General features: G+C 41.6%; 1 protein-coding gene across 3 annotated transcripts in view; it reads right to left on the bottom strand.

Moving 5' to 3' along the window:
* FARP1 (FERM, ARH/RhoGEF and pleckstrin domain protein 1) overlaps nucleotides 1–18,855 on the bottom strand; it is a 277,097-nt gene that overhangs the window by 82,188 nt on the left and 176,054 nt on the right. For all 3 annotated transcript variants that reach the window (XM_068267956.1, XM_068267954.1, XM_068267955.1), the window contains exons 3-6: nucleotides 14,270–14,374; nucleotides 9,489–9,531; nucleotides 9,294–9,372; nucleotides 234–331 (exon numbers count right to left, since the gene is read on the bottom strand). In XM_068267956.1, coding sequence (XP_068124057.1) covers nucleotides 234–331; nucleotides 9,294–9,372; nucleotides 9,489–9,531; nucleotides 14,270–14,374 — 325 coding nt within the window. The remainder of the gene's footprint in view (nucleotides 1–233; nucleotides 332–9,293; nucleotides 9,373–9,488; nucleotides 9,532–14,269; nucleotides 14,375–18,855) is intronic.

Here is an 18,855-nt window from a genome sequence, read left to right as displayed (position 1 = left end):
CAACATAAAAACAGACAGAATACATTCTATCAGGCCCACAGATGGATTAGGTAACTGGCTGGGAGAGGAAATGGTTTGGGATGAATGGAGTTAAGAGAACTGCATTACCATCTGCAAAGCTAAACCAGGATTCAGAACTTGAGCTTTTACCAAACATACAAATACTGCCAGAAGCAGATTAACACAATTTCAAAGAAAGTGTGAGAAGCATAAAAATGGATATAAAAACTTACATTGTACTATATGTGAAATTAAGAGTGCAGCACTGCTTTCATTACACGTTAGTCGGCCCTGTGCCAAATCCTGCTTTACTTGCAGCGCAAAGAGGTACCTGCAGAGAGAAAAGAGAAGACAACATTAGCAGGCATGCTCTGAAACACTGACCAGGCTGCTTTCTCTCCTACACACAAGTCAAATAATGCATGGCTATCATATATTGCGGGCACTGAAACTTGACCTGAGGAAGTTAGTGATAAACAGTTCACGAAACAGCTTGCCATAATGAAATCAAATGTTAATTTTATCAATTTTGTGTCATCTTTGAGGTAAGCCACCTCTTGCTTTACTTTTTATTGATTTTATAATATTTTTTTTTTTATGGGCGAGTCAATTAATGCCTTCTGCATAATCCAGTGGGGGTGATGAATGGAGACTACTGTAAAGGGCAAAGAGTTTTCAACTTTTATATAAAATGCAGAATCTGACTGGTGGCTACAGGCAACAGATTATCATCTGGTCTCACTATATTTGCTCTAGTATTCATAACCCAATCCCAGGGATAGTCGAGCAGTACTCGGGTCTCGGTTTGAATCTTGGCCCGGATGCTATCTGTAGGTTTGTATGTTCCCCCAGTGTATATGTGGGGATTCCTCTGGTGCACTGGCTTTCTCCCACATCCCAAAAACATACTGATGTTGGTTTCTATAAAAATTGGCCTTAAAGAGACACTTAAGCCAGAAAAAAAATGAGTTTTACTCACCTGGGGCTTCTATCAGCCCCCTGCAGCAGTCCTGTGCCCTCACAGCCACTCACTAATCCTCTGGTCCCCCGCTGCCAGCTAGTTTCGTTTTTGCCGACAGGCCCGTCAGTGAGTGGCTGTGAGGGCACAGGACTGCTGCAGGGGGCTGGTAGAAGCCCCAGGTGAGTGAAACTCATTTTTTTTTCTGGCGTAAGTGTCCCTTTAATAAATAATGTGGATATTAGACAATGACTATAGTAGCTATTAAGCTGTGGGAGACATGAAGTGACTATGCACTCTGCAAAGTGCTATAGAAGACATCAGAGCTACATAAATTATTAAATAATAATAAACATCATGAAACATATCTTAAAAAAACACAAATTAAAGTATGTGCAGAGAATAAGTAAACTTTTCCATTATGCCTAATCAGATAATTAATGAACATTTCTACAAAATCAATTTAGAGCCATTAATGAAAACAAACGTTTAATTCAATTCTTCCATACAATTAAGCGTTTCATTCCAATTCCAAATCATTTGGTTGGATAGTGCGTGGACATCATTAATGACAATTCTGTTTGCAAAGTGAGACTACATAATTCAGCAAAATTGTTCCTGGTGCAGCCTCACTGTTGTCAATGACACAATACTGTATTACAGACCGGCAGTGTAATGTTACATAGATGTGTCCAGCCGCATTCTGAACACTATGGCCTATTCGATATAATTTTAGTTTGGCAAAGCTATGCAAGTAATACCGGTAGTTTGTCTTCTTATGGAAAGTGCTTTCACCAGACAATTTTTATTTAATCAACTGCTGAAACCACTTATCCGTGTAAATCGTCTAAAAAGTTTGTATTCCTTTTATTGACGTGAGCTTGTTTGTACATTCATAGCACAGAGCTCCAGTGGGAAAAGATAATATTGCAGAACTACACAGAGCACACTCTCGACAGAACTATTATCTGAACAGAAATCTGTGCAAATGAGCTGAAAATGATGTTCTTTCTTGTGGGAATTTAAGTACGTGAAACCAGTTGTTTGTGCCCTTTGGAGGAATTTCCCAGATCAATAATCTAGTGATTCGCTCCAGCAGCCAGACATGAGCATTATTCAGCAGGGCATGAAAACTACAAGCTGGCTAACTGGCAGTGTACAGTGTTGTGTGTCAGCCTCTCCCAGACAAGAGCTCATTGACTTACATGAATCTCCTCCTCTGTCTCAACAGTGGCATGATAACTGAGAGAGAGAACAATACCAAACACAATGACTTAACTGCACAGGACAGGGATATTTACTTCCAGTATTTATCTATAGAAGTTCCAACACATTACACAATGCTTTACAGCCATGTCACACGAGCGTCTGTACTGCCGAGAACTTGCTACATCTGTACAGGCTATGAAATGTCACAGCAACACGTGTCTAACATGTCTGCATCATTTCTGTGGACAATTCTCCTGCAGCGAAAATGGATTGTTATTAGCAGTTCTGGCAGGCTGACAGTGTCATTGGCGACAGTCATTCCTAATCGTTACATGTCATGGTAACGTGTTACAATATGTCTAAAGTCATGTTACAACAGTCTCCTGTGTGCCATGGTCCTCAAAGAGTACATAGAACCATTCACATCGATCCTTATTCACAAAGGAGCTCACAACACACACACACACACACACACACACACACACACACACACACACACACACACACACACACACACACACACACACACACACACGGCTGGTGTCAATTAATTTACAGTATGACTATGGGAGGGAGTTTTAGGCTAACACTGCCAGTGGTGGGATATTGGTAAGATGATGGAGTTAACCCAGTGTTTCTCAAACCTGTCCTAGTGACTCCCCCCAAGGTGCATGTTTTGCAGGCAACCTCACCTATGCACAGGTGGGGTAATTAGTGTCTCAGCTAAGTGGATTCCATATAGCTGAGACACTAAATACCCCACCTGTGCATAGGTGAGGTTGCCGCCAAAACATGCACCGTTGGGGAGTCACAAGGACAGGTTTGAGAAACACTGAGTTAACTGTTTAGCCACAGTACTCTGTGGTGGCCACAAGTTTTCCTAATTTTCCTCAAAATTATTAGTAGTTTCTTTTAAATGTCATGAATGTCATAAGAAACACTTAGCAGTGCTATCCTGAAAACCAAAATCCATTATTTGATCCAGACCTCCTGCCATTTGGCAGGCCCAGCAGTTGCAAATTGGGTCCCCTATAACTTTGGTTGGATTTCTAATCACCTCTCGTAACAATTTTCAGCACACCATAGCACACAATAAACAATATTCTATAATGCATCAAGAAATGTGAAGCTGCAATTACAGCACCTTGCAGTGTGTGCTGGCCCATCCATTCACAGGCGAGGACACTATGGTAACATCAATAAGCCAGTGGTTCCTACCATAAGCAGTTCTCCTCTATGAGTCCCAAAGTTCTTCAGATCTCTGGTGTGTAGAGATGGTCAAGGAGATGCTAGAAACACCAATTTGATGCTATTGTAATTTTATGCAAATGCAGTTTGTAATGGGACCGCTTTAATCAGCTATTACATTTGATTGGTCAAATTCCAAGCTGCATAAATCTGCAAGAAATTTACATAAAATATGTATAAATTAAAAAATTCTCAGCATCTCGTTGACCAACTCTACTGTCATGCTCTATCACTAGGTGGCTGGGCCCTCTGCGGCTAACAGGATGAAACACCACCAGCAGACTGCTAACAATGATTCTGCGCAAAGGAACTGAATGTACTATAATTAGCAGTGACACAAATGTTTTTTGCTAAATTTGTTGCTTCATTTTTAGGTTGAGATTTTCTGCACAGGTGAATCAGATGGACATTAATTCATTGCAAATAGCTTTATTTGCATAACAAATCATATTTATAAAAAATACTGTATTTGTGCTCTGGAACTTAATGATCAACTAACTTAATATCAGTATAACCATATCATCAGCACAGGTGGCTGTGTGAATGAACACAGCTGAAATCACTCTATCAAACTGATTGAAAGACAAGGGTAAACCGATAGAGTGGCAGTTGTGCCTGTAATAACTGTATTCTTCTGTTAGCAATCACTACCGCTAACGAAACATGTGCAGCCATCAAAACACAGCCAGTCAAGCCAAAGCCCACAAGTTGTGATCAACGCTACCCACTAACGAAAGTGCCCATACACGCGTATATTTCCCTAAAATACTGCAAACCAATCAACCCCTCTCTGATCAGACTCTGATCGGATTAAGATTGATTCCTTCCACACTACTGTGTCAGTAGCTTGAACTTTGACGTTTTGCGCTCAGCTGATGTAATTTATGTGTCTCTCCTCTGCACTTTTAACAAGTCTATGTTCTTTTTTTTTTTTAAACTCAGACATTTGGCAGATATTAATAATTTAATTAACTTATATGCTCCCAGTTTGAATCGTTCCTTTTTAATGTAAAGCTCTTTTGTTAGAGCTGCAAGGATCGATGGGTGTCAGCGGTAGTAACTCACCCATTTACTCGTAAATCATTAGAGGTCTCAAACGGCAAAACCGCTGTACTTAATGGTTCCTTATTTTGAGGTGGCTGCCAAGTAGGGGGCAGGCCGCAGCAACGCGGGTTTCGGAACGCTTCAGATACAAATAGGAGTGGCAGTCTTGTCAATGGAACAGGGACGACATTTCAAACCTCTAATGATTTGCAGATGAGGAGGATCCTTGCAGCTCTGACACATAGCTTTACATTAAGGGTTCTTTCGCCCTTATTATTGTACAAGCTTCAGAAAGGTTCATTATCAGTCAGGTTTTGGCACAGAATCTAATCTCCAGCCAGAGCAAACTGCAGAAGTTATGAAGATGAAGGGTCAACACTGAATATTGACTCTTTGCATAAATGTTATGTAAATGCCAATAAAAGCCTTTAAAACTTATGAATGTTCCTTCAGTATTGCATAGAAACGTAAAAGAAAATGTAAAAATGCTGAAACAGCAAAGTTAGCAAAAGCAACATTTGTGTCACTGCCAAAACTATGACTGTAAAGCGTTGAAACAATAGAATCACCCAGGTGTTGGGTAAAACCCCTTTAACAGTTCTCACCTAAAACGTCTGTTCAGAAAAAGCCTGTTCTGTGTGGAGACATATAACAGACATTTGTCTGTAGTTTGATTTTTTTTTTTTTACTATTTTTTCCCCTAAGCGCATGATACAGACTGTTGGCTACAGTGCAGTGCAAGTACAGCTGTGCGCTTGTCAGAGTGAGGCAGACTAGCATTGTACTGTAGGACATGTTTCACTCCATAGCATCCCACGAAAAGCGAAAAGCAATGTTTTCCCCTGTAGGTTAGCTAGGATGTCTAGTTTTGTTTTACTAGGAGTTACATATTGCAGTTGAACATTTAAAAACAAATATGACAAGCTCTTAAGTAGGCAGATCTGTGCCGTTAGTAGCACACTGCCAGAATGACTGAAATGCTTCATAGAGCTTGGAAGGAAATTGCCAGCTGGACAAGTTCTTATAATTCATAACCTGCCAAACCAACATTCTTGTAAGCCAAACACTGGAGCTTCAATGCTGGCTTTCACATAAATGCTTTCTGAAGAGCATTTGCAATATTTGCAACACTGCAGCTTCAGAAGCAAGAAGTTTACTCTTCTATTGGTTTTCCAGGCTGTCTAATAACAGGGACAGTTCACAGGGAAATTATCTAGTAGTTTTAAAGCTGCACATTTGTTAAACCAATGCAGGAAAAATTGAAACAAAACTGCGGCAGAAGGGGAACAGTGGCTTTGAGCAACCAATCGGAACCCCTAATCAAAGCATCTGTTGTACTTTTGCACCAGATTTACTTCAATTCTCCTTGCACTAGTTTTGGTAAATGTGACAAGAAATGGTACTGTATGTTGTGTAAAAGAGATATGAGGAAAGCATATAAATACTTTTTATTCTAAATGAAAAGAAGTAATGTTGTAGGTGTCCTCTCTAGATATATGTTGCTGCCCTTTAAACAAAGTGCTCCACTAAATGCATCTGAGGTATAAGCCAAGAAATGAACAACAGTTCCACCAAATATTGGCAATCAACTACAGTGTGAATGGACCCAAAAACTTCTGACACTAAGCTCAACCCATAAAACCATGGAACTCAGGCAGTTACTCTGTGAGGGGAACATCACTAGCAGGGCCTCTCCTGAATGTAGTTATCAGTACATTGCATGGAGTTATTCACAAGTCAGAATCTGCTGTGTTAGCAAGATCAGGCCAGCAAGAAAACTACAAGCAAGATCTGGCCAGCAAGAAAACTACAAGAAAGATCTGGCCAGCAAGAAAACTACAAGCAAGATCTGGCCAGCAAGAAAACTACAAGCAATATCTGGCCAGCAAGAAAACTACAAGAAAGATCTGGCCAGCAAGAAAACTACAAGACCTGGCCAGCAAGAAAACTGCAAGATCTGGCCAGCAAGAAAACTGCAAGATCTGGCCAGCAAGAAAACTGCAAGATCTGGCCAGCAAGAAAACTGCAAGATCTGGCCAGCAAGAAAACTACAAGCAAGATCTGGCCAGCAAGAAAACTACAAGCAATATCTGGCCAGCAAGAAAACTACAAGAAAGATCTGGCCAGCAAGAAAACTACAAGACCTGGCCAGCAAGAAAACTGCAAGATCTGGCCAGCAAGAAAACTGCAAGATCTGGCCAGCAAGAAAACTGCAAGATCTGGCCAGCAAGAAAACTGCAAGATCTGGCCAGCAAGAAAACTACAAGCAAGATCTGGCCAGCAAGAAAACTACAAGCAAGATCTGGCCAGCAAGAAAACTACAAGCAAGGCAAGATCTGGCCAGCAAGAAAACTGCAAGATCTGGCCAGCAAGAAAACTGCAAGATCTGGCCAGCAAGAAAACTGCAAGATCTGGCCAGCAAGAAAACTGCAAGATCTGGCCAGCAAGAAAACTGCAAGATCTGGCCAGCAAGAAAACTACAAGCAAGATCTGGCCAGCAAGAAAACTACAAGCAAGATCTGGCCAGCAAGAAAACTACAAGCAAGGCAAGATCTGGCCAGCAAGAAAACTACAAGCAAGGCAAGATCTGGCCAGCAAGAAAACTGCAAGATCTGGCCAGCAAGAAAACTGCAAGATCTGGCCAGCAAGAAAACTGCAAGATCTGGCCAGCAAGAAAACTGCAAGATCTGGCCAGCAAGAAAACTCCAAGATCTGGCCAGCAAGAAAACTGCAAGATCTGGCCAGCAAGAAAACTGCAAGATCTGGCCAGCAAGAAAACTACAAGCAAGATCTGGCCAGCAAGAAAACTACAAGCAAGGCAAGATCTGGCCAGCAAGAAAACTGCAAGATCTGGCCAGCAAGAAAACTACAAGCAAGATCTGGCCAGCAAGAAAACTACAAGCAAGATTCTGGCCAGCAAGAAAACTACAAGCAAGATCAGGCCAGCACGAAAACTACAAGCAAGGCAAGATCTGGCCAGCAAGAAAACTGCAAGATCTGGCCAGCAAGAAAACTACAAGCAAGATTCTGGCCAGCAAGAAAACTACAAGCAAGATTCTGGCCAGCAAGAAAACTACAAGCAAGATCTGGCCAGCAAGAAAACTACAAGCAAGACCTGGCCAGCAAGAAAACTACAAGATCTGGCCAGCAAGAAAACTACAAGCAAGGCAAGATTTGGCCAGCAAGAAAACTGCAAGATCTGGCCAGCAAGAAAACTGCAAGATCTGGCCAGCAAGAAAACTGCAAGATCTGGCCAGCAAGAAAACTCCAAGATCTGGCCAGCAAGAAAACGGCAAGATCTGGCCAGCAAGAAAACGGCAAGATCTGGCCAGCAAGAAAACGGCAAGATCTGGCCAGCAAGAAAACTGCAATATCTGGCCAGCAAGAAAACTGCAAGATCTGGCCAGCAAGAAAACTGCAAGATCTGGCCAGCAAGAAAACTGCAATATCTGGCCAGCAAGAAAACTACAAGCAAGATCTGGCCAGCAAGAAAACTGCAAGATCTGACCAGCAAGAAAACTACAAGATCTGGCCAGCAAGAAAACTGCAAGATCTGACCAGCAAGAAAACTGCAAGATCTGACCAGCAAGAAAACTGCAAGATCTGACCAGCAAGAAAACTGCAAGATCTGGCCAGCAAGAAAACTGCAAGATCTGGCCAGCAAGAAAACTGCAAGATCTGGCCAGCAAGAAAACTGCAAGATCTGGCCAGCAAGAAAACTGCAATATCTGGCCAGCAAGAAAACTACAAGCAAGATCTGACCAGCAAGAAAACTACAAGCAAGATCTGACCAGCAAGAAAACTACAAGCAAGATCTGACCAGCAAGAAAACTACAAGCAAGATCTGACCAGCAAGAAAACTACAAGCAAGATCTGACCAGCAAGAAAACTACAAGCAAGATCTGGCCAGCAAGAAAATCACAAGCAAGATCTGGCCAGCAAGAAAACTGCAAGCAAGGTCTGGTCAGCAAGAAAACTGCAAGCAAGGTCTGGTCAGCAAGAAAACTGCAAGCAAGGTCTGGTCAGCAAGAAAACTGCAAGCAAGGTCTGGCCTGCAAGAAAGCTGCAAGCAAGATTTGACCAGCAAGATAACTGTATGCAATGGCCCAAACAATTATGTTAACCCGTAGCTCTATGTTATACAGGCAAGTACACTCACTTGTGGACAAAATACTTTTGACACACACCGGTATGTACTACCAGTAAATGGATATTCTACCAGCCGAATCAATATTCCTGCTAAGAGAAACACTGGGGAAAGACACTTGCCTGCTATGGATATATCTGTGTGACAGGGTCTTTACATTGAAACTAAATAAAACTGAAACTAATTAAAGCCCCTATACAGCTACAATGTATTAATCTAACATGTCCCTCTCACCCTTGCTCAGCAATAAATGTGAAAGTGCCTAAATGTACACAAACCGATGGACATGTGGTCAACGCAGCAATCTGTAGTGCTGAAATAACAGTGCAGCTCTCCTTAAAAACTACAGAAAGTTTGTTGCACAAACTCCACCTGTAACCATGTGATTTTTATACCTGCTTAATATAATATAGACCCACCTTAAGGTAGTACAATAGTTATTGGCTGTGATAAAATTCTCCAGGTGATCCTTATTTAATTCCTATGCAGTGGAAATCCTACTGCTCCTCTTCCCCGTTCATACAAAAGAATATGGATTACTGGCCAAGCCTGGCCTACATGCTCAAACACTGATCTTTCATTAGAAAGATGGTTCACTGCACTTTCCAGCTCACTTTACGTTTTTTCATGTACTGTACACTTATAACGTCTATCTTTCTATGCAAAGCAATGACAGAATTTGCAGACCTGGTTAATTCCTCTTGTAGCTGGGTGTGATCCGGAGGGAAGAACTTCACAACAAATTTTAGAACTACAGTCTTGGGTCCTGAAAAAAAAATTAAAAGAATATAGAACACCATTTTACAATGCTATTCAGTATATTGTTGTCGTGAAGAGGTAATAATATTCACATATAGTTAATATATATATATATATACTTACTTCTAACTTGCTTTATGATTGGCTTGATAAGGTCCAACCACACCTGAAAAAAAACATAACATTTTAAAAAAAGTGTATTATTATTTTCACACAATTATTTTATTATGATTATTTCTTTTTATATACAACAGAATACTCAGTCTTATTTACTGCAGCAATAAAGCAGAAAAGGGTGATAGCATATGTTATCACAACCTGACCTTCGCAGCCCTGGATTTTACCTAAGGAGAAGGAAAAAAAGTGGAGATGGAATTCATCACAGGAACTCTGGAATGCACTACCGTGACACTGGAATGCTAAATACACTACGGTGTGTGCACTGGAAAACTAAAATACACCAAATGTACCGGCAAACTGGAATACACTACAGGGTGCACTAGGAAACCGGAATATAGTACAGGGTGCCTGAGAAACTGGAATACACTACAGGGTGCCTGAGAAACTGGACTACACAACAGGGTGCTATTGGAAACCAGAATACAGTACAGGTTGCACTGGTAAGCTGGAATCTAGAACAGGGTGCACTGTAAAATTGGAGTACACTACAGGGTGCACTGTGAAATTGGAATATACTACATGGATACATTGTGAAAATGGAATACATTACGAGGTGCACCGGGATCCAGCAAACCCTGACTGGATTAATGAACATGTGCCTGCTATTAAGCGGTAGGCCCTTGCATTTAATTTGAATATTCACTCTGTGGCTGCATGGGCTACCTCTTGGTGGTCCAGTTTCCTCCCACTACCCACAAAACATATTGGAAGGTTAAAAAAAATATACTAGGACATTGGATTCTGAGCCCCACTAAGAGACAGTAATGTGAACTGCTCAATATGTAAACCGATTAAAACATGCAAACAAAGTGTCAACGCTCTATTAATGTGCAAATACAAGCTGTATTTATTTAATGACTCATGGACAATTTTTAAGCACTATATTCGAAGTATGAAAAGTTTTTTGGCTGAACAGCTACAATACCACTACTCAAAGTATAACAACCATTGTTTGCTGCCATAGGATAACAAAAAAAATGAAAAAAGAAGCATAGGCAGTACACACAGCTTATCAAATAAAGATTTATTTGAGCAAAGTCTCTTGCTTGATAACTACAGTGGTGTGAAAAACTATTTGCCTCCTTCCTGATTTCTTATTCTTTTGCATGTTTGTCACACTTAAATGTTTCTGCTCATCAAAAACCATTAACTATTAGTCAAAGATAACATAATTGAACACAAAATGCAGTTTTAAATGATGGTTTTTATTATTTAGTGAGGAAAAAAAACTCAAAACCTACATGACCCGGTGTGAAAAAGTGATTGCCCCCCCTTGTTAAAAAATAACTTAACTGTGGTTTATCACACCTGAGTTCAATTTCTGTAGTCACCCCCAGGCCTGATTACTGCCACACCTGTTTCAATCAAGAAATCACTTAAATAGGAGCTATCTGACACAGAGAAGTAGACCAAAAGCACCTCAAAAGCTAGACATCATGCCAAGAGCCAAAGAAATTCAGGAACAAATGAGAACAAAAGTACTGTAATTGAGATCTATCAGTCTGGTAAAGGTTATAAAGCCATTTCTAAAGCTTTGGGACTCCAGCGAACCACAGTGAGAGCCATTATGCACAAATGGCAAAAACATGGAACAGTGATGAACCTTCCCAGGAGTGGCTGGCCGACCAAAATTACCCCAAGAGTGCAGAGAAAACTCATCCGAGAGGCCACAAAAGACCCCAGGACAACATCTAAAGAACTGCAGGCCTCACTTGCCTTACTTAAGGTCAGTGTTCACATTTCCACCATAAGAAAGAGACTGGGCAAAAACGGACTGCATGGCAGATATCCAAGGCGCAAACCACTTTTAAGCAAAAAGAACATTAAGGCTCGTCTCAATTTTGCTAAAAAAACATCTCAATGATTGCCAAGACTTGTGGGAAAATACCTTGTGGACCGCCGAGACAAAAGTTGAACTTTTTGGAAGGTGCGTGTCCTGTTAAATCTGTCGTAGAAGTAACACAGCATTTCAGCAAAAGAACATCATACCAACAGTAAAATATGGTGGTGGTAGTGTGATGGTCTGGGGTTGTTTTGCTGCTTCAGGACCTGGAAGGCTTGCTGTGATAGATGGAACCATGAATTCTACTGTCTACCAAAAAAACCTGAAGGAGAATGTCCGGCCATCTGTTCGTCAACTCAAGCTGAAGCGATCTTGGGTGCTGCAGCAGGACAATGACCCAAAAGACACCAGCAAATACACCTCTGAATGGCTGAAGAAAAACAAAATGAAGACTTTGGAGTGGCCTAGTCAAAGCCCTGATCTGAATCCTATTGAGATGTTGTGGCATGACCTTAAAAAGGCAGTTCATGCTAGAAAACCCTCAAATAAAGCTGAATTACAACAATTCTGCAAAGATGAGTGGGCCAAAATTCCTCCAGAGCACTGTAAAAGACTCGTTGCAAGTTATCGCAAACGCTTGATTGCAGTTATTGCTGCTAAGGGTGGCCCAACCAGTTTTTAGGTTCAGGGGGCAATTTCTTTTTCACACAGGGCTATGTAGGTTTTGAGTTTTTTTTTTCTCACTAAATAATAAAAAACATCATTTAAAACTGCATTTTGTGTTCAATTATGTTATCTTTAACTAATGGTTAACGGTTTTTGATGAGCAGAAACATTTAAGTGTGACAAACATGCAAAAGAATAAGAAATCAGGAAGGGGGCAAATAGTTTTTCACACCACTGTATGTGTTTAATGCGTGAAATTACAGTCTACCTGTTAGGCCCAGTACATGCCTATAATACTGGTCATCGCAAACAATGATTCTGGATCAGTTTGAGTAGCCCTTCCCTGTACAAGCACACAACTTGCCGATCTGCTGAGCAGCGTGATTTACCCTATGCGGAGAAGAGGATGAGCAGGAGGCAGTTGTAGCAAGAAAGAATAGTATTCTTTGGGTATAGTTTTCCAGCACGACCAATCACTGACATCCAGGTATCGGTCATTGGAAGACACATGTAGAGACACATGAACAAACTTTGAAAAGCCACACAAAACTACACAAAGGATAGTTTTGATCAAACTTAATGTATTTGCTTTGTTTGCTCTGCTTTGCTCTTTTATTTTCTAACCAGTTTACTAATTGCTATGTATGAAACAATAAATGGATAACACCCAACTCACTGAAGCCATGTGAACAGCTACAAATGTGGCTTTAAACAACGGTAGAAAATCCGTTTTGGAAATTAATTTTCTTCCCCTACCTACATTATTCCCCATCAGCCTGCACCTTCATTCTAAAAACATGTAGTTCTGTTGCTACAGAAGAACTCACATCATTCCTGTCATTATTTCTGTTAGTTTTACATAATAAGCTGCTCTACTCTACAGTCTGGATAGAGGGCAACCTTCCCCTTTCTAGTGGTGTCTTCCCATTAAAACATGCAGAATATGCTGAATATACCTTTTTAGGGCAGGTGCAGACAGGTGACTGAGCCAGTAGCGGCAGTGTCTCATTTAGACGTTGTCAAATGCTTTTCTGCTCCCAACCCTCAGTGGTGCTACCCATCTTTGCAATCTGACCCCCGCAGGGGCACACAGAAGCGCCAAGCATAGCCAATCCTGGCCACTACTTATAGCATCCTACAACACACTAACTTTTTTCCATTTTGTAACTCTCCCATTGACCCTCTTCAGTCCAGTTTCCCCCCTGAATACCTCAAAAGTTGCCGATAACCTCCTATTAGTCAGATCATAGGGCAACTGTTCTCTGCTTTTTAATGTCCATTCAATCTTTGTTTTTAGCACCTTTGATCTTCCTCTGCAGCCAAAAACAGTGAATTCTATCACTATTTAGGACCACTGCCCTCTCAGGATTTCCCTCATGTTGAGACAATAAACCCTGCTGCATGCTTTGTCCACCCTTCACACAGCTCCTCGTCTGTTCCCCTCCTATATCAATACAAACCTCCTTGTACAACAAACCAGCCTGCTGTCCTGCTTGCCAGTATATCAGATTTAATTAAAAATACACCCCAGACCTCTAATTATCTACTATTATTTATTTCACTCATCACTACATACCATGCATGGCTACAGGGCTTCTCTACAGCTCCCCACATTCAGTAAACGTCTCTCCCATGTCCTCTAAGACTGCACCAAGCTTTCACATGTCTAAACGGGACTCTAAAAACTCACCACTTCAAAATTGCCTACCAATCCTCCCCTCTACCCTACCACCCATGTACATGCAACAAGCCCCCATCACTAGTGCATGCTGGGATCCTCCTTACACTAACCTGTGCTCCCTCACCACTCAGACTGTAAGCCTGACGGAGCAGCGAGAAATAATGGAAGACGTGCATTGTATTCACTGTGCTGAAAAGGGGAGAAAGTATTTCAGTGAAAAACAAGAAAAATTCTAACCTTTGGATAATTGCTCCATAACAAAACAGATGTTTGGGGAAATGTTATTTTTTGTGTTTATAAAAAGAATTATCAGTGTTTTGTAGTTACTTATGACACACAGTATAATCATATGAGTTAGATGTTATTTCATGGAGTCTAGAGCCTTCCATTGGCTTGTCTCCACTTGTAATTATGAAAGTATGGTGTACTGTTAGGACTGGCAGCTGTACAAAAACTGGACTCAAATGTCATTCCGTAATTAAATCAATGCAACGCCCTTAGAAAAGGCTCTTTGATGTAGAAATATGATGCACTAAGCCTAGAGCAGACAAATGGACAAATGGGGGTGAAAGGTCATGATTTTAGGCCACATACCATTATTTTTCTGTGGTCCTGGAATTCCAGTCCAAAGTAATCACCTTCAACCAGGTTAAGGTGGCTGCAGACCGCATCCAAAAGGGCTTTACCAGGGGCTCTCATCTGAAAGAAAGCAGAAAAACAATTAAGTGCCAAACATGGCCTGATGTCATCAGTAAAAACACTTGGAAAGCTAGCAGTTCCATAGACATACAATGCTGACAAAATAAAATTTTGAGTAAAAAGAAAGTTCAGCACTATGCCTTTCTCTCACCCTTCAGCATTAGACTACTTTCACACCAAGACGTTGCGTTTTAGGGGACGTTAAGGTCGCATAACGTGCCCCTAACGCAACGCATGATGGTGTTGAAGTTGGACGTCAGATTGAGCCGCGGTATGCGGCTCTCAAAGCAGCCGCTCCAGGCTAGTGATGGGAAGTCCCTTTTTAAGGATTTGGATCATCCGAATCAGATCATTGAAAAGATCCGGATCTTTGAACCGAATCATTTGAATCATTTTACTAGGGATGCAGACTGGGTGAAATGACTAGCAGGACAGGACTTTCCCTGCACTGTACATTCTGTATGTTCCTGTTTCTTACAGACAGACATCCACTGTGAATCTTTCATTGTGATGATCCGGATGATTCGACTCACAAAAATGATCCGGATCAAATGAACCGGACAACACTAAGAGTCCCATCACGAGTCACCACAGTGCAGTGAATATTAATTAGCCATGTGGCTAGTCACTGAGCATGTGCAAACAATCTAACGCAGCTCTATAGGGGTATAACGTACAGCATGCTGCACTTTCATTTAACGTGCAGCGTTATCCCTAACACAACGTGTGCACTGTGAACAGCACATTGATTTTACAGTGCTGTGAGTTAGGCTGCGTTACTGGCTGCTGTAACGTGGGACTTTAACGTCCCACTGTAAAACCAGCCTTACTCCCTTAGACGTAGCCATGCATCTAGCAATTTTGCCTAAATTGACTTTATTGTGCAAACAACTTTAGTGTGGTTAATCGAAAGTCAATCGACTAGTGGCCCACACACTGCAAGCAAGATCATACGCGATGCTTCTTCACATTTGATCTGAACATTGTTGTGCCTCCATGCTCTGAAACAGTGGCGTATCTACAAACCTTGGAGCCCCGATGCAGAAATTGGACCCGCCCTCCCCCCCCCCCCCCCCCTACATTACATAGCCAGGAGTAGGTGCCTCCAGTATAAGTAACGGGAATAGGTACCTTAGTATAGTCAGGAATAGGTATCTCAGTATAGATAGTCAGAAATAGGTACCTCAGTATAGATAGCCAGGGATAGATACCTCAGTATAGATAGTCAGGAATAGGTACCTCAGTATAGATAGCCAGGATTAGATGCATCAGTATAGATGGTCAGGAATAGGTACCTCAGTATAGATAGCCAGGATTAGATGCATCAGTATAGATAGTCAGGAATAGGCACCTCAGTATAGGTAGCCAGGATTAGATGCCTCACTATAGATAGTCAGGAATAGGTACCTCGGTATAGATAGTCAGGACTAGGTACCTCAGTATAGATAGCCAGGGATAGATGCATCAGTATAGTCAAGAATAGGTACATCAGCATAGATAGCCATAATTATATGTCTCAGTATAGATAGTCAGGAATAGGTACCTCAGTATAGGTAGCCAGGATTAGATGCCTCAGTATAGATAGTCAGGAATAGGTACCGTGCTATAGATAGTCAGGACTAGGTACCTCAGTATAGATAGCCAGGGATAGATGCATCAGTATAGATAGTCAGGAATAGGTACCTCAGCATAGATAGCCAGGACTAGGTACCTCGGCATAGATAGCCAGGACTAGGTACCTCAGTATAGATAGCCAGGGATAGATGCCTCAGTATAGTCAGGAATGGGTATCTCAGTATAGGTAGCCAGAATTAGATGCCTCAGTATAGGTAGCCAGAATTAGATGCCTCAGTATAGATAGTCAGGAATAGGTACCTCGGTATAGTCAGGAATAGGTACCTCAGTATAGATATCCAGGGATAGATACCTCAGCATAGATAGTCAGGAATAGGTACCTCAGTATAGATAGCCAGGATTAGATGCCTCAGTATAGATAGTCAGGAATAGGTACCTCAGTATAGATAGCCAGGATTAGATGCCTCAGTATAGATAGTCAGGAATAGGTACCTCAGTATAGATAGCCAGGATTAGATGCCTCAGTATAGATAGCCAGGATTAGATGCCTCAGTATAGATAGTCAGGAATAGGTACCTCAGTATAGATAGCCAGGATTAGATGCCTCAGTATAGGTAGCCAGGATTAGATGCCTCAGTATAGATAGTCAGGAATAGGTACCTCAGCATAGATAGGGAGGGATAGATGCATCAGTATAGATAGTCAGGAATAGGTACCTCAGTATAGATAGCCAGGATTAGATGCCTCAGTATAGATAGTCAGGAATAGGTACCTCAGTATAGATAGCCAGGATTAGATGCCTTAGTATAGGTAGCCAGGATTAGATGCCTCAGTATAGATAGTCAGGAATAGGTACCTCGATATAGTCAGGAATAGGTACCTCGGTATAGTCAGGAATAGGTACCTCAGTATAGATAGCCAGGGATAGATACCTCAGCATAGATAGTCAGGAATAGGTACCTCAGTATAGGTAGCCAGGATTAGATACCTCAGCATAGATAGTCAGGAATAGGTACCTCAGTATAGATAGCCACACACGTGCCCACATATACGGCGCCAACAACGTCGGGCACGTGTATGGACGGAGGATGGAGCCCAGAGCCAGTAGCGGAAACAGACAGGTAATGTATAATGCACTGGGCACTGGGGGAGGGGCACATTGAACATTAGGGGGGCAGCGTCGGGCCTGCATGGCATGGCGGCGGATGTGGCGTCACAAGGTTGATTCCGGATCGATTTCAGCATTAAATTGATCAGGAATCGGCGTGTGGTGTATGGGCAGCTGACGGATCTCTCTCTAACCAGATTCGGTTAGAGAGAGAGAATCTTGGTCGAGTCCTACCTTTAGCCTTATCCTCTAGGACTATGGTAGATTGTGAGCACCCCCGAGGGACAATTAGTGACAATAATTTATATACTTTGTACAGCACTGCGGTAGAGGTCAGCACTATATAAATACTAAATAATAATAATCCTCTAATAATCAATAAGAAGGCTAGATCAGCTGCATCACATCACAAAAATCTGTATTATTCCACTCAAAAGTGTAACACAGAGCTGGTTTAAAAGACCGAAAAATACAAGTATTTTATTTCAAAAGTGCATTTTATAAATATCTTAAATTAAGAACAGCATTAACAAGTCATACTTTTTACTGTCATTTTAAATGAAAAGCTTTGTATGTCAGAAAAGTACAGTACACGCTGCGTCTTAGGCTGCCAGGTTTAAGTCTATAGTGCAAAAAATACTAAATAAATGTTAATCTTCTAAATACCAGCTGAGATTTGTACTCTAAGGCAGACAAATTGCAGCAGTACAGGTTCTCGTATAATTTGAAGTCTCAATTTATACATCATGTCAGTTCATGCATGACAAGGACGAGCAGGCAGCGCAACAAGGGGAATCTTGCTTTGCGCATTGTTCTTTCCCCTCCAAACAGGCACTTGGCAATGTTGCAGAATTTCTGTTCTGTTCTGAGCAACAGTTTTTCGTCTGCTTCACTGGTGAGGTAAATCGCATCTGCTAAGATATTTGGCTGAGACCATTACCCAACGTAAATTCCTGGATAAACTGCAGCTGCACCTACAATGATACGATTTCTGGATGACAAACCATAGTCAGCATCACTTGTTGCTTCACTGTATTTTTCGTTCGGTCTTGTGATTAGGTTACAGTTTCTTTATAGGGGGTGGTTTTATTTCACAGCCACTGAAGGAAACACAAAAAGGGAACTGCACCAGAAAGGCAAAACTGTCATGCCAACAACAAATCAGAAAGGAGAAGTGAAAGTAAATCCAAAAACTCGATTACTAGTTGTGCTACATTATGAGGCATAGATCAAGTCTCATTTTTGATGCTATCATTAGATTCCCCCCAAAAATCTAGTGCTAAAGGTGGGGAAAAAAAAGACCATGATAATGTAATACACAGAATCTTGGCACATTGCTCTACACTGTCTACAGTAGAGGGCTGCATCGGGTCAGATACCCGCGGGTTACCCGAAATGCAGGTCGGGTTCGGGTACCCGTTTTGATTTTAATCGGGTTGCAGGCCAGGTGCAGGTAGAGGGTCTGCTGAAGCGGGTACCAGATTCCCCAGAAAGTGGGTTGCGGGTTGGCTGTGGGTAGCGGGGCTGCAGGTGTAGGTCTAAATTAGACCCGCGCAGGCTTCTAATCTACTGCACTGTAGCTTGGCAAGTGCAAAAGTGCATGCCTCACCAAGAGGCAGAACATGAATAGGACTGAATACATGCAGGCAGCAAAAGCAAACTGTCTATCATTTCCATCGCAGGGAATAGAGAACGACTGGCAACGAATGCATTTACAAGATTTTATAAACAGATTTGGAAATTATGCCGTTATATCTGTAATTGCAACTTCTTTATAAAACACTTTCTCGGCTACAGA

The sequence above is a fragment of the Hyperolius riggenbachi genome, chromosome 2 (genome assembly GCF_040937935.1).
Source record: "Hyperolius riggenbachi isolate aHypRig1 chromosome 2, aHypRig1.pri, whole genome shotgun sequence".
Taxonomy (NCBI): Eukaryota; Metazoa; Chordata; class Amphibia; order Anura; family Hyperoliidae; genus Hyperolius; species Hyperolius riggenbachi.
The sequence above is the reverse complement of the archived record's forward strand: the minus strand, read 5'-3'. Positions and strand labels throughout refer to the sequence as shown.